Source organism: Symphodus melops, assembly GCF_947650265.1.
Source record: "Symphodus melops genome assembly, chromosome: 3".
Classification (NCBI taxonomy): Eukaryota; Metazoa; Chordata; class Actinopteri; order Labriformes; family Labridae; genus Symphodus; species Symphodus melops.
Window position 1 is genome coordinate 941914 of NC_136693.1, and position 16253 is coordinate 958166.

The 16253-nt window shown below is 47.3% G+C and overlaps 1 protein-coding gene across 2 annotated transcripts in view; it reads left to right on the forward strand.

Annotated features, from left to right (window-relative positions):
* Positions 1-12119, forward strand: part of large2 (LARGE xylosyl- and glucuronyltransferase 2) — a 52268-nt gene extending 40149 nt beyond the window's left edge. For both annotated transcript variants that reach the window (XM_079339660.1, XM_079339661.1), the window contains 12 exons: positions 1411-1493; positions 2347-2470; positions 3768-3939; positions 4020-4124; positions 4236-4348; positions 5266-5391; positions 5720-5875; positions 7156-7319; positions 7504-7782; positions 8382-8528; positions 8621-8816; positions 9011-12119. In XM_079339660.1, the coding sequence (XP_079195786.1) occupies positions 1411-1493; positions 2347-2470; positions 3768-3939; positions 4020-4124; positions 4236-4348; positions 5266-5391; positions 5720-5875; positions 7156-7319; positions 7504-7782; positions 8382-8528; positions 8621-8816; positions 9011-9208 (1863 nt within the window). In that variant the 3' untranslated portion in view covers positions 9209-12119. The remainder of the gene's footprint in view (positions 1-1410; positions 1494-2346; positions 2471-3767; positions 3940-4019; positions 4125-4235; positions 4349-5265; positions 5392-5719; positions 5876-7155; positions 7320-7503; positions 7783-8381; positions 8529-8620; positions 8817-9010) is intronic.
* The last annotated feature ends 4134 nt before the right edge of the window (positions 12120-16253 follow it).

A 16253-nucleotide genomic window follows, 5' to 3' on the forward strand; every position in this document is an offset into this window, starting at 1 on the left:
GGCGTTGGGGAGGAGGGTGGCGTTGGGGAGGAGGGTGGCGTTGGGGAGGAAGGTGGCGTTGGGGAGGAAGGTGGCGTTGGGGAGGAAGGTGGCGTCGGGGAGGAGGGTGGCGTTGGGGAGGAAGGTGGCGTTGGGGAGGAGGGTGGCGTTGGGGAGGAAGGTGGCGTTGGGGAAGAAGGTGGCGTCGGGGAGGAGGGTGGCGTCGGGGAGGAGGGTGGCGTTGGGGAGGAAGGTGGCGTTGGGGAGGAGGGTGGCGTTGGGGAGGAAGGTGGCGTTGGGGAGGAGGGTGGCGTTGGGGAGGAAGGTGGCGTTGGGGAGGAGGGTGGCGTTGGGGAGGAGGGTGGCGTTGGGGAGGAAGGTGGCGTTGGGGAGGAAGGTGGCGTTGGGGAAGAAGGTGGCGTTGGGGAGGAGGGTGGCGTTGGGGAGGAAGGTGGCGTTGGGGAGGAGGGTGGCGTTGGGGAGGAGGGTGGCGTTGGGGAAGAAGGTGGCGTTGGGGAGGAGGGTGGCGTTGGGGAGGAGGGTGGCGTTGGGGAGGAGGGTGGCGTTGGGGAGGAGGGTGGCGTTGGGGAGGAGGGTGGCGTTGGGGAAGAAGGTGGCGTTGGGGAGGAGGGTGGCGTTGGGGAGGAGGGTGGCGTTGGGGAGGAGGGTGGCGTTGGGGAGGAGGGTGGCGTTGGGGAGGAGGGTGGCGTTGGGGAAGAAGGTGGCGTTGGGGAGGAGGGTGGCGTTGGGGAGGAGGGTGGCGTTGGGGAAGAAGGTGGCGTTGGGGAGGAGGGTGGCGTTGGGGAGGAAGGTGGCGTTGGGGAGGAGGGTGGCGTTGGGGAGGAGGGTGGCGTTGGGGAAGAAGGTGGCGTTGGGGAGGAGGGTGGCGTTGGGGAGGAGGGTGGCGTTGGGGAGGAGGGTGGCGTTGGGGAAGAAGGTGGCGTTGGGGAGGAGGGTGGCGTTGGGGAGGAGGGTGGCGTTGGGGAGGAGGGTGGCGTTGGGGAGGAGGGTGGCGTTGGGGAGGAGGGTGGCGTTGGGGAAGAAGGTGGCGTTGGGGAGGAGGGTGGCGTTGGGGAGTGAGCTTACAGACTAAACCCTCTTTGACGTGTGTTCAGCCTCGGAGCTTTTCAAAAACTGTTGCTGCTTGAAAATGAGGTGAAATCATAAATCTCAAAGAGGCTAAATATGAAATTTCACATCCAAGACAGGAACGGGGAATAAAACGTCCAAATTTATGTGAAGTTAGGAAAAAAAGTGGAGCTAATATTGAGCTCTGAATATTCTCCCGCTGATCTCCTGAAATAAGACGGCGGGATGATTCACGGAGAGGCGTGTGACTCAGAGCGTCTGAATGACTCTGAACCTCTGAGCTGTTTAACCTGGTGGTGAACCCGCTGACCCCTCCTCTTCCTCTCTCCTCCGTCCCTGCAGCTGATCCATGTAGCGTGCGTTTGTGCCGGACACAACGCCAGCAGAGACGTGGTCACGCTGGTCAAGTCCGTCCTCTTTCACAGGTGAGTCTCTTTTTTTTATTTAAGACGGCAGAAATGTCCCGCCGTAAGTCCTCTTGGATCCCCGGGACCCACAGGTAGCAGGATGGACGCAGCCTGCAAGCGGTTGCCATGGTTACCCCTGCATCTTTCTGGTTTTTTGGGGGTGAAGTTGCAAACCTCCACCTGCTGTCTCACCTGTCTGTTTCCTGCGTGATCCAGTTTTTGTGCGTCTCTCTATTTTGCAATTCGACTCGCGACCGTGAAGTCGTCGAGTCGTCCTCCTTTTTTTCTTCAAATTTAAAACCATTTTGAGCGAGGACGAGGGAGAAACGCACGCCGTCGTAACGAACCAGGAACGCGTGTCCTTCTTTTTAACCTTCCTTATTTTCTTTGCACTCATGGAACCTTTTTGTGCCTCTTCTTCACCAGACGTTTTTTCATTTCTTTATGTGACGCTCACACTGACGCGGCGGCGACCGTAACCCCCTGACTCGTACGAGCTTTGAGAGTCGTTTGAATACAAAAGGTGTTTTGAAGAGCGACGGGTCGACCTGTCGGCTGAGACGAGGCTTTGAAAGCTCCTGAATAAATCGAATGAAACGACGACCTCGCTCCATCACGGCGGCAGCTTGCTCCAGACTCTGAACTGTTTTAACCCTTCGGCTCACACACTGTGGGATTGTAGCGCTCTTGGACCAGTCGGGCCCTCTTACTGAGTCTGAATAAACCCGACGACACGTTCTTTACATTTAATAGAATAGACTTTTCTGCTTCAACTTTTATCCCCCGCCCTAAAAGGTGGGCGGAGCTAAACAGTGTGTGCAAAGCAGGACCAGCTCGTTTCATGACGCCTCCCTTTTTTCTTTTCTTCCAGGAGAAATCCTCTTCACTTCCATTTCATCACCGACACCGTAGCCAATCGCATCCTGAGTTCTCTGTTTCAGTCCTGGATGGTGCCGTCCGTGCAAGTCAGCTTCTACGACGCCGATGAGCTCAAGGTGAGAGGAACACGCCGTTTCATTCCCCCTCATCCGTCGCACGCCTCTTCCTCTTCCTCGTCCCCGTTTTTCTCTTTCTGTCAGGAGAAGGTGAGTCGAAGTCAAAGATCAAAGTCGACCCTTTTCGCCTCCACAAAAGCAGCTGCGAGTCGACTTAAATGTATTTATGAATCTCCTCTGAAGGCAGAGGTTCACCTCGCAGCATCAAAGAGACGTCGATACAAAAGCGGCGCGCTGCAGATGAATGAGCGGGCTCTCGGAAGGCGAGGTCACGGCGCGCGGCTTTGAACGCGTCTCGTCGTGCATCACATTAACAGATCAGACGCTCGATCAAGCTGCTCCAGTGTTCACAGGATGTAAATTCAGGATGTGAGCCGAGGGTCAATCTGACGTTTAGTCTCCTGCTCAGCGACGACAAACGTGCAACTATTTATTTTGTGCTCACAGCTTCATCAAATCTGCTTTTAAGATGAGTTTAAAGGAAGGATGCACGACGTTTTGATCCGGTCGACTCCTTCTCTAAGTCCCAGTGAGGCCTCGAGTACCGTGTTTACTGCACAGCAGTCACATCGCCTTTTACATCAGCTCAGATACACAGAAAGGTGTGTCTGGGAGGTGTTAAAACGAGGTCAAAGATCACCCGTTTTAATGACAGATTTAAAGGAGTTACCAGGTTTAAACAGAGCGAAGGCTGTCTGAGACGCTCGTACATGCAGCAGGAAGTCGCAGCTCTGACTCTTTAAAGTGAAACGGAGAAACACAGCGTACCTGAACTGTTCAAACACTTCTCCCCCAAAGTCAAGAGACACTTCAGCACAAAACGCCCCAATCACTTCTGTCTCATCAGGTTGATGAATGTGCTCTCAGAGCGACGTGTGTGTGTGTGTGTGTGTGACTCTGACCTGCATCCCCCTCCGTCACATCATCACATTCTCCCTCCTCTCAGTCTTTGTGCTGAACAATGAGTCCTTTGTGCCGCGGGATCGAGCGTCGACCTGCAGCCCTCTTCTCTCCACTTTTCATTAACCGGCATTAAAGTGCAGAAGAAAAAAAAAAAAAAAAACAGACGCGACTCTAAGCCGATTATATTTGCACACGATGCACTTATGCAGATCCAATTACTCCGAATCAAGAGAATTAATTAAGAGACACTGTTTGCAGATTGAGAAAAGAGGGGTAAAAAAAACCAGCACGCTGAGGCTTTGCCAGGATGAGCTGAATGCGTCTTTGTGCGCTCGCTCCGCCTGTCGGAGAAAATAACAGACCTGATGATCCTTCTTCTTCTTTGTCGTTTCAGTCCGAGGTGTCGTGGATTCCCAACAAGCATTACTCAGGTATTTACGGCTTGATGAAGCTGACACTGACCAAAGCTTTGCCCTCAGACCTGTCCAAGGTCATCGTCCTGGATACGGACATCACCTTCGCCACCGACATCGCCGAGCTCTGGGGCATCTTCAGGAAGTTCACGGGTAGGACAGTGCGTTGTTCAGAGAGAGCTGCAGGTCCGACTGGAGCGCTCCTTCTCTGATGGTTGTTGTCGTGTTTGCAGACAAACAGGTGATCGGTCTGGTGGAGAACCAGAGCGACTGGTACCTGGGGAACCTGTGGAAGAACCACAAACCGTGGCCTGCGCTGGGACGCGGCTTCAACACAGGTGAGGTCACGGGTCGTGTTTCTAACAACAGTGATTGGCTTTTATGAAGACTCGGCGTGAAGCGGCGCCCTCCGTCCTGACTGTGTCCTTCATGTTGGCGCTCTCTTACAGGGGTCATTCTGCTCTACCTGGAGCGACTGCGCCGGATCGGCTGGGAGCAGATGTGGCGGCTGACGGCGGAGAGGGAGCTAATGAGCATGCTCAGTACGTCGCTGGCTGATCAGGTGAGCGCCGCTTCTGTTTGAGCTGCTGGTACATCAGTGAGTTTAACTTCTCTGCCAGGGATTAGATCAGCCTGGATCCAGTCTGGGTCTAGAATCAGTCCAGTCTGGATCCAGTCTGGGTCTAAAATCAGCCCAGTCTAGATCCAGTCTGGGTCTAGAATCAGCCCAGTCTGGATCCAGTCTGAGTCTAAAATCAGCCCAGTCTGGATCTAGTCTGGGTCTAAAATCAGCCCAGTCTGGATCTAGTCTGGGTCTAGAATCAGCACAGTCTGGATCCAGTCTGGGTCTAAAATCAGCCCAGTCTGGATCCAGTCTGGGTCTAGAATCAGCCCAGTCTGGATTCAGTCTGGGTCTAGATTCAGGCCAGTCTGGATCCAGTCTGGGTCTAAAATCAGCCCAGTCTGGATCCAGTCTGAGTCTAAAATCAGCCCAGTCTGGATCTAGTCTGGGTCTAAAATCAGCCCAGTCTGGATCTAGTCTGGGTCTAGAATCAGCACAGTCTGGATCCAGTCTGGGTCTAAAATCAGCCCAGTCTGGATCCAGTCTGGGTCTAGAATCAGCCCAGTCTGGATTCAGTCTGGGTCTAGATTCAGGCCAGTCTGGATCCAGTCTGGGTCTAAAATCAGCCCAGTCTGGATCCAGTCTGAGTATAAAATCAGCCCAGTCTGGATCCAGTCTGGGTCTAGATTCAGGCCAGTCTGGATCCAGTCTGGGTCTAGAATGCACTAGTCTGTTTTATTTTTTTGAAGAGAGTGCCTCAGATTGACATGCAGTGTAACTCTGTGTGTGTGTGTGTGTGTGTGTGTGTGTGTGTGTGTGTGTGTGTGTGTGTGTGTGTGTGTGTGTGTGTGTGTGTGTGTGTGTGTGTGTGTGTGTGTGTGTGTGTGTGTGTGTGTGTGTGTGTCGTCTCTCTGCAGGACATCTTCAACGCCTTCATCAAGCAGAACCCTGTCCTGGTGCACCAGCTGCCCTGCTTCTGGAACGTTCAGCTGTCTGATCACACTCGCTCCGAGCAGTGCTACACCGAGGTGTCCGACCTCAAGGTGCACGCACACACACACACACACACACACACACACACACACACACACACACACACACACACACACACACACACACACACACCGACAGAATGATGTACTGCCGAGGGCAGGGGACTGTCCTCTGGAGACGTAACAGGCCGTCAGGGTTCAGTCTGTTCATGTCACACACACACACACACACACACACACACACACACACACACACACACTCACTCACACACACATTGAAAATCAGACGTTGCTGTTAGGATTAGCCATCCTGCACTTGAGATGATTTGCACGTACCCAGAAGTAAACAGACTAACCTTTAAAGGCGTTCTCTCCTCAGGTGATCCACTGGAACTCTCCAAAGAAGCTCCGAGTGAAGAACAAACACGTGGAGTTCTTCAGGAACCTCTACCTGACCTTCTTAGAGTACGACGGAAACCTGCTGAGGCGAGAACTGTTCGGCTGCCCGAGTCAGGCCAGTCCAGACAACGTGCAGGTAGGACACACACACACACACACACACACACACACACACACAGGCAAAGACAGAGCAGTCAGCAGATATTAAGGCTGCAGCATACATTAACAAAGCTTATACTGAAGGATTCTCTTTTTTATTAGCGCACTTAGAGTGTTTGGAAAAGAGCCAGACTGATGCTGGAGCCAATATGGATTTTTTCAGTGTAACAAATATCTGTTAACAGTTTTCCAATATTCAATTTAACTCGTTTTACAATTTCAGAAAGAAAGAAAGAAAGAAAGAAAAAGCACTCAAATTGAAAGGAGAGCAGTTTGTTATTATCCTGTAACAGTTCCTGCTTAGGTCTGCCAAAGGAACAGTACGGATTCATTTGAATTCAACTACTTGATGAATGAGCCTCTGCATGTTTCTAATAAGCTCCAGCAGCAGAAAGCTGCTCAAACTAGGATCAATGTTGGAGATGCTTTTGAAACATGGAGAGAGGTTAGAACGCAGAAAGCTTTACAGACCCATGCAGAGCTGGCTAAACACTGAAGCTACAGTGTCCACCGCATGCAGAGCTGGCTAAACACTGAAGCTACAGTGTCCACCACATGCAGAGCTGGCTAAACTCTGAAGCTACAGTGTCCACCACATGCAAAGCTGGCTAAACACTGAAGCTACAGTGTCCACCACATGCCGAGCTGGCTAAACACTGAAGCTACAGTGTCTCTACATGCAGAGCTGGCTAAACACTTAAGCTGCTGTGTCCACCACATGCAGAGCTGGCTAAGCACTGAAGCTACAGTGTCCACCACATGCAGAGCTGGCTAAGCACTGAAGCTACAGTGTCCACCACATGCAGAGCTGGCTAAACAGTGAAGCTACAGTGTCCACCACATGCAGAGCTGGCTAAACACTGACGCTACAGTGTCCACCACATGCAGAGCTGGCTAAACACTGAAGCTACAGTGTCCACCACATGGTGACCTGTGTGAGAGGAGGGGGCGGAGCCAGACAGCTCTCTGTGATGATTAGAGTTTAGACTGCAGTACACATTTTAAACACTAGGGGACAGAGCTACAGACTGCTCCTTCAATTGTTTGATTAATTTGGTCTGGATCGTTTTGTCCAGCCCGACTAAACTTGACTTTATAATCCAAATAATGTTTGTGTAAAAGAAGAAACATCGGAAATATGTGGCGCTTAATGCACTGATTACAGACTTTAGTTATGAGCAGTGTTTGTGTGTTTGTGTGTGTGTGTGTGTGTGTGTGTGTGTGTGTGTGTGTGTGTGTGTGTGTGTGTTCGCTCAGCTGCAGGCGGCTCTGGAAGAACTGGACGAGGACGATCAGTGTTACGACTTCCGCCGGGAGCGACTCACCGTTCACAGAGTTCACCTGTACTTCCTGCAGTACGAGTACACGCCCACCGAGGACGACACTGACATCACGCTGGTGGCCCAGCTCTCTATGGACAGGTAACAAAACCATCTCATAATCCCTGAACCAGTATCTATTAATCACAGGTATTCTAACATAAATATATTTAACCATCGCTGTCCTGTTTAGTCATGACTTTACTTAGTTAATATTCCGTTCATTTTTCGATTAGCAACCTTTACACTGCAATCATCTGAGGGTTTATTTGACACATCTGTGCAGGCTCCAGATGTTGGAGGCCATCTGTAAGCACTGGGAGGGCCCCATCAGCCTGGCGCTCTACATGTCCGACGCCGAGGCTCAGCAGTTCCTCCGTTACGCTCAAGCCTCGGAGGTCCTCAAGAACCGCAAGAACGTCGGCTACCACATCGTCTACAAGGAGGGCCAGTTCTACCCCGTCAACCTCGTGAGGAACGTGGCCCTGAAGAACGCCAACACCCCGTATGTGTTTCTGACCGATGTGGACTTCCTCCCGATGTACGGTCTCTACGATTACCTCAGGTGAGGACTCCCAATAACACAAACTAACCAGCAGAGGCAGCAGCACATAAACATGGAGCATTGTCCTGCGAAGGGAAATTCCATCCATGCCAATTGGTCCAATGCTCCCCAACTCACCATCTCAGATGTCGATGAAATTTACGAGGCCAACAGCCATTTCATTTTTGAATTCCATGCGAAAAATGTAGATGGGTATTGTCAGCCACTGAGTAAAGGCCTCCTAGAAACGCCGGTCCATTGTTTGGGCGGAAAAATGGGAGCACTGTATCTCAAGAACTACACCATCAACAGAGGAAAAATGTTGCACGTGTTCATGTCAGCCAAGTACCAACTTGTATACCAAATTTCATCAAAATCTTAGATGGTGAGGTGGTGCCGATTTCTAACACTGGACCACTTGGCATGGAATGACCTCAATGGAGTCTGTTGGCCGTGTAGCATTTCTCTTGTACTTTGGATCCTTTGTTTAAAATATGGCATGTAATAACTTGTGACGTGTGTTTATGTTGAGATATGTCCCAGGTTGAAATAAACAAAACAGACTTGTCCTTTGAGTTGTGCCTTACCTTTGCCTCACATGTCCTGTTTCCTCCACGCAGGAGGTCCGTGGTGCAGCTGGACATGGCTCACACCAAGAAGGCTCTGGTGGTGCCGGCCTTCGAGACCCTTCGTTATCGTCTGTCCTTTCCAAAATCCAAAGCTGAGCTGCTCTCTATGCTGGACATGGGGACTCTCTACACCTTCAGGTACCTGGGCTGGTAAAAAAACAAAAACATCTGAATGAAAACTGTGAAAAGAAAAGCTGATTGGAAAACCTGTCCTTCTCCTGCGCCTCCAGGTACCACGTGTGGCCCAAAGGTCACGCTCCGACCAACTATGCCCAATGGCGAACAGCCACCACGCCGTATAAGGTGGAGTGGGAGCCGGACTTTGAGCCATACGTCGTAGTGAGGCGGGACTGTCCGGAATACGACCAGCGATTCGTGGGCTTTGGCTGGAACAAAGTGTCCCACATCATGGAGCTGGATGCACAGGTACGTCTGCAGCGTAATGTGGAAGTGCAAAAACTGCAGTTCCTGGAGTGTCCACTTGGGGCCGACTGCAAACCATTAACCATTAAAACCCCCCAAAATATGTATCGATGTGACCCAGTGGAATTCCTCTTTTAATGTTCTGTAAGTCCATGAGTCCCGGGTCTGGTTTCCTAACTTCCTCCCCTTGTTTTCAGGAGTACGACTTGATGGTTCTCCCCAACGCCTTTATGATCCACATGCCGCACGCTCCCAGCTTCGACATCTCCAAGTTTCGCTCCAGCTCCAGCTACCGCAACTGTCTCAACACCCTGAAGGACGAGTTCCACCAAGACCTGTCCAGGAAGTACGGCTCAGCTGCTCTCAAGTACCTCACGGCCCAGAGGAACATCTAAAAACCACCACCGATGAGAGGCGGCGAGTTTGCCGGCCTCGAGTTCCCGACGTGTGCGGAGGCAGCAGTGCGCCGCGGCCCGCTAACGCCGTACAGCACAAACAATGAAAGTAAAGCTTTACAGCCCTTGTGTGACATTTTCAGGGCTCCTCGTGCATTAATTCTCCAGTCGACTCCAGACGAAGGCGACAGAGGACGAAGTGCAAAGACCAAAATCGGGACAGAGTGACGGTGGTTTTTCTAAACGCAGGAGTCACTGAAGGAGGTGATCAATGGGTGAGGATCGGACTAGCTTTAAGGTCGAGAAGAAACACATTCTTACAATTTGTTCTGACAATCAGAGCCTTTCCCCACGGACACGTTACGGATCAGTCAGTCCACATCGAGACGTGGACCCGACAGGACCCGTGTCGTTCTGGGGAACGAGAAGTTTGTGAGGCCCGTCGAACTGGAGAAAGATTTAAGCCTCATCACCTTTCACGATATTCACGGGAGATATTCAAAGATGATTCAGTTCTTTTTTGTTTTTTTGTTTTTTTTCAATGTAAATCCGAACCAATCATTGATGAACATTTACAAAGTTTTGAGTACAACCTTACACAAGAATCAGTTTATTTTTCCTTTCTATATTTTCAGACCTCTTTTAAAGAAAATCCATCAAGTCCCGGTCGAACTTTGTCCAATTATCTGTGAGCTTCAGGGATGTTCTGTGTGTGTGTGTGTGTGTGTGTGTGTGTGTGTGTGTGTGTGTGTTCCATCTTCATTTCATTGCTCATCTCTAACACACATTACTGATTGTCGTGAACATCGCTCTCGTTCTGTCTCAGTCATGTATTCGCTCGCATGTAAAGGGTTGCACTACACCGTTTTCAATTTTTTGTTCACTTCGGGACATTTTACATTTTTCCCATCATGCATCTGCCTGGAAGAAGCAACAATCCTCTCATGATAACATCAACTCGGACACGTTAATCTTGTTGGTGTTGATGACTGGTAAAAATGAAGCTGCAGCGGAGTTGTTTTCATTGTTTTTTTTGTTTTTAACGTTTCATCAAATTATGTCGCAATCACTGGATTTAAATGTGTCGTCTACTGAACTCTGTTTGTTTCTTTGTAAAGTCCAACTGAAATGACTAAATTCTCCCTCTTCTAAAATATTTGATACAACAAGCATAATATCTTGTTTTTATGAACCACACAGAAATCCAAAAGCACGCCTCCACTGTCGTACAGAATGCATTTCATGCTGTGTTTGGACTCCGTGTATTCCTGCTGGATTCTGCACATTTTAATTTCCCATCCTGGTTTTCCCCCCTCCTCTGTCTGCAGCCGCTGTTAGCTTCCTAGCAAACGTCTCCTTTATTAGCCCAAAGAACCACGGAGCCAAAGGCAACATGCTAGCAGTAGATTCTTTAAACGGGCGAGAGATTTCTTTTCGGCCGGTCGTTCGTAAACACGTTCAATAAAAGACGCAAAAAGAACCGAATGGTTTAATCATGAGACAATGGTTCGAAGTCGAAAATACGGTTCGGACTTGAATGGGAAATTAGCACGAGTCTTTATCAGAAACAAAAAAATGCCAGTTGTGATGATAACATTTGGCAAACACAAGCCTGGGATTGAATCCAGTGTCGGCCTACGAGGCCTCTGTTGTCTAGTTGGACTTTTAATTTCCTGATTTTAATTTTATTTTAAATGTTTTTAATGATATCCGTCTTTTGATCTGTCCAACCATCTCATAATCATGTGCACAACATTCAGGAAGTGGATTCTCATGTTACGAGCCAGAGGTCGGCTGTGTGACTCTTTTCATTCTTTGCAGAAACATTTAATAGACCAAAGTTTTCCCCTTTGAAAAAAAACCATTTCAAAATATTTGACCAGTAAGGCCGTGTGTCTACAGACAGCGTGTTTAGCTGTTGCTAGGTTACAAACATTTTAATCCTGCCACCCTCAGTAATGTCCATTAGGTGCAGGAAATATCACCAAGTATACGATGTTAAGGAGTCGTGTCCTGACGTGAGCAGCAGCTCTACAAAAAGACGACACGGGTGCCTGTAGCCTCGTGGTTAGTGAGCGCGCCCCATGAACGGCGGCTATAGTCCCACATGTAATCCCTCTGGATCCCTGGTTTCTCGCTCCTCTCACAGCCCCCCCCCCCCAAAAAAAAAATAAAAATAAAAAAAGAATATGACAAGCATCTTCTCCGCCATAGTTGTTGATAAGTCCCGCCCCGTGTTGATTCTGATTGGCCAGTAATGGAGAAGTGATGATTGTGGAGAGCAGCGTATGCTGGGGCCAAAACTCTGTGGATTTAATAGTGAAAAGGAGCGCTGTCTGTGGACACGAGTGGCCCTCACGCACACTGCCTCCCCCAGAGGACGAGTGAGCTCCGATCATAACTTCAATAGCTAAGAGCTGTTCTGTGTTCGATGAATCATATTTGCTTCACTCTTCTTCCATTTGTGTCAAGTCATATTTATGTTGTTTATTTTTGTCCTCCACTTTATTCTGACTAAAGTCGAGCAGAGAAGAAAAGATTAAAGCCTGGAGTCATTTGAGGAAAAGGCCTAATGAGTAATCCTGAGTGTAGGTGTGTGTGTGTGTGTGTGTGTGTGTGTCAGCTGCAGGCTTGCACAAAGGTGGAGTGGGAAGGTGTGAGTGTGAACTGCAAAGAGTGCAACCCCCCCCCCCCCCCCCCCCCCCCACCACCACCATCTGCACCGCCTCCATTGACGTGTTGTTGATTGTGGTAAATGCTAGTGCCTTTGCTGTATTGTGAAACTGGATATTGATTGTACTGTTGTGGCGACAGGGCCTGGGGAAAGTCAGGCGCTCTATTTATTATTGTTGACTCAAATCAATCATATTTTTCTATGTAAGTGCTTTAAATAAAATTTGCCCTTTTTTAATCACGCTGTGGTGTATTTCATGTTTTCTCACGTCGAGCGAGCAAACCGCAGACTTTCCATGACCCGCTTGTCACTCCGGGATTACTGAGACCTCTCACCCCCGCAGGCCAAATCATATTTCGGGGATTTGGACTAAGTTTACCAGGCACCCTGGTTTAAGCCAGTATGAACCTGCCATGTGTGTAATTGGTCCAATGAAAATTCAAACACAAACTGAATTATTGTGGATGAACACACGGAGGACTCGTGAGAGTTCTCGTCCTGTTAAAATGCAAATGACGTGAAGTTAATTGCAAACATGAATTTCTCCACACAAGGTTTAACAGCTGCTGCTCTCATTCAGGGAAGAGAAATTAAAGTCACGCTGTTTTTGATTCAGTTTTTAGTCCGAACATGAGGATGACGGGACTGAATTGGCATTTTTGGCAAGTCAGTTGGTTCGAGAGGGAGAAGACGTTTACACGCCAAGAATGATGCCCAGAAATGGCATGAATTTGCGAGGTCAATTTTGACGCACCTGACTATTTTCATCCATGGACGTGGGAGGGAAACCTCTGAATAGTCGGCCTTGGTCCGAGCTCAACATTGCTGTGTGAAACTCTGCTGTTAATGCGCACAGTTACATTTAAAGAATACAGGTTAAAAAATGTAACTAAAGTGCGAATAAATCACTCTTGGTGTGTAAAGGTCTAAATTTTTCAAAAATGTACTAAACCTACTGTATTTTTTCTTCTTGAGTTCTGACATTACTTCAGATTTTTCCAATAGTTATTAAAGCCAGAGAAATTTAAAAAAAAGTTTTTCATTGTAGTAAAAGGACGTGTTTTGTTGTGGTGGTCGGTTCAACCCGGTCGTCACGACTTCCATCAGTTCGTTTTGAGTAGGTAACTCCCATGATTCCCCGCCAGTATCAACGTCATCTTTTGTTATTGAAATATTATTAATTGAGAGGAAATCTACATATTGTATATTTATTAGATAGTAAGGTTGAAAAATGTAAACTCAACTCAACAAGCAGGTGGCGCACATGATAAATATAATCTGAGGGAATTTAGGGCCGAGGGAACACAGACACGCTCCCCTATGTTTGTCAGTTCATTACCTGAATACTGATTTGTACAAACAGTGATACTCTCAGAGTTGAGTCTGTGTGCAGAAGCCGCCCTGTCACTCTCCTCCTCTTCAAAACCACCAGATAGATGTGAAAGAAAATCACACGTGTGCCCATCTCGAGATGCCTCCTCGCCACAGAGGAAACACACTTCTCGCCTCCAGGGTGCTTAGCCACACCTAATCAATTATTAGTCGTCTTTTCCGCATGTAGGCCAATCAGCCCATATGCACAGAGTCTGAGCCGACACACTGCACATTGATTCATTGAAGAGGGGCTCAAACATGCAGCCAGGCCTGCAGTGTCTTATTTTCTAAACAAGATGCTCAGAAATGTCATTTCACAAACAAGGTTTTATGCGGGACAAAGATCTGAATACGCACGGATAGAGCGACTCATTGTGCTTTGATTAGAAAAGGCGATGAGACATTTTGGCTCATTGTGATATTGAAGAATACATTATAGTGCAAAAGAAAGAAATATATTATTTATTTTGGGGATTTTTTTGGTTTTATGAAAGAGACAGGACAGAGGATAGAGTCAGAAATCAAGGAGAGAGTGAGAGAGAGAGAGAGTGGGGAATGACAAGCAGCAAACTAACCACAAGGCCACTGGAGCACATATATTATCAATTTATTTGTTTTTATTTCTAGTCTAATCTCTATTTATAAGATAAATTTGACCTAATGGACAGAAATTAGATTAAAGGCCACATATCCTCCTCCTCCTCTTCAGGTGAAATCAGTGTCCTCGCTCCTCTTCATCATGTGTGTGAAGTGTGTTGTTGTAAATCCACTCTGATCCTGTATTTGATCATGTCTATAAACCCCTCTATTTCAGCCCTGCTCAGAACAGGCTGTTTCTGTGTCTGTAGCTTTAAATATGTAAATGAGCTGTGTTTGACCACGCCCCCTCTCTGGAAGGGTGTCAGGCTTTTCCGCTCCATGTCCTATTGTATTGTATTTTCTGAAAAGTGGATCAGGTGGAAGACAGAGAGGATGGACTTTTCTCATCATTGGGGGTTTTTTCTCTTTTTCCAAACTTGTAAATGAAACAAACTGCTCACTCATCATAATGTCTCTCCTGGTTGAAACAGGAAACACAGGCCTTTTGCATCTGATGTCTCTGTCCACCTGCCCTACAGTGGTGGACAGAGCTCGATGCAGCAGCCGGTCTTTGGTGCAGCATGTTCTTTGTTATCTGATTGGTACGTCCTAGCCTTCAGATGTCGCTAACAAATTGCAACTGGCTACACCAGAAGCCCTGAACTGTTGATTCATTGCCGCTTGAAGCTCTGTTTGCATGTATGAGGACAACAACGAACTTTGAAGCTCATCTTTTAAGGCAAGGTAGACTGGAAGGAAAAGGGACTTAAGATTAAATAATAGCAATAAAACTTTCTTTATAATGGTTCACGTCAAGTTGCCATTTCAAATACAAACATGTATGGTAAAAGGTTAACTGGGGATCAGCTTCTCTCTCTGCAAGGGGCTGAGTCAGGATAACATGAATTATAACAACTTCACACAAACAAACTAACAAAAAGTATGCAAAATCTGATTAAGCCGTTTTTTTCCGTCAGCTGTTTCCTGCTCTGACATTTATCTCCACAGCCTGGAAATTGAATTGTCTTCTACGGATGTGTTGTTTGAATAATTGGAAACGCTGTTCAGTTTTCGTTTACACATCAGAGAGTGAATAAGAAACTGAGAAGTCAACCATTTCCTCATCTCATATATCTGTAAATTTACTTCTGAGGTGCTGCAATAATCATCTCCTACAGCTGCGCTCAGTCAGCGAAGCTCCTTGTTCCTGTATGGAGAATAAAACGAGGCAGCGGAAACATTTTAGAACAGAATAGACCTTTATTGTCTTTATACAAATTGTACAACGAGATTACTCGGCTTCCCCTTAAAATGCATACAGCTAAAAACAAAACAAGAAGAATATAAAAAGTGACTTGAGTTAAGGTAAGGTGGGATATGTATGGCAGGACTCATTTACAGAATATGAGTTATAAAGAGAGAGCGAGAGAAAACCTCTGTCCATCTATATCTGAATTACAAGCTTATTCATGTGATTTGTGCCCGGCCTTCTGCACATTTGTTGTTATATTAAACATTATAACACGCACACACATACACACACACACACACACACACACACACACACACACACACACACACACACAGCTGTGTAAAAATCAGTCTTGAGGCTTGAGGCAAACCCTCCGGCTATGACACCCGTATGCAAATCCATGTATTCATAAAATATCTTTAGAGTATCAAATCAGAATTAAAAGAAGTTTCTGTGTTTTTTAAAATACAAAGTCTGTGTAAGCCAAAAGCAGAATTAACTCGGGGCTGGTCTGTACCTGCGCCAGCCGTCACTACACGCTTTACCAAAGGCAAAGTTTGAAGTCTATAGACTGGCACAGGAATGAGTCCGAAAAGTGTTGACAAATATTGGTTTCAATTTGTAACATTTGGACTCGACAGTGAATTCAAAGAATCAGCCTATCATAAACATGAGGCCAATAGGATCACTGATAGATGTGAACCTGAATAAACTTTGTAATCAGGCTGGATCACTGCATGTCACTTAAAACATTAAAATAAAAAGGTCCCCTTTAATAAACATTTGTCTGAGCCATGTCTGAAAGTGCCATGCTTTGTAGTTGTTATTTTTCAAAACTTATCGACCAATCAGGATAGGCTTGCAGCTATTCTGAGAATTTGAAAACAAACATCATCCGCCCTCTGTCTGTTGTTTCTCCTTTTGGAATGTTCGTGTTGCTTACTGTCACTTTAAATAAAGCTTTAGAAAAAAACTGTATTCATTAGAATGTTTTCTTTTGTCTGTCTATGACATCAGTCTATGACATCACAGATCAAAGCAGCAGGATTATATGAATACCCGTAACAGAGAAATTCACAACCATCCAGCTGCTGAGGACGACGCAACGGAGGGAAAGCTAAGTTAGTTAAATTCCACACACATTATTGGATTATTATCTAATTATT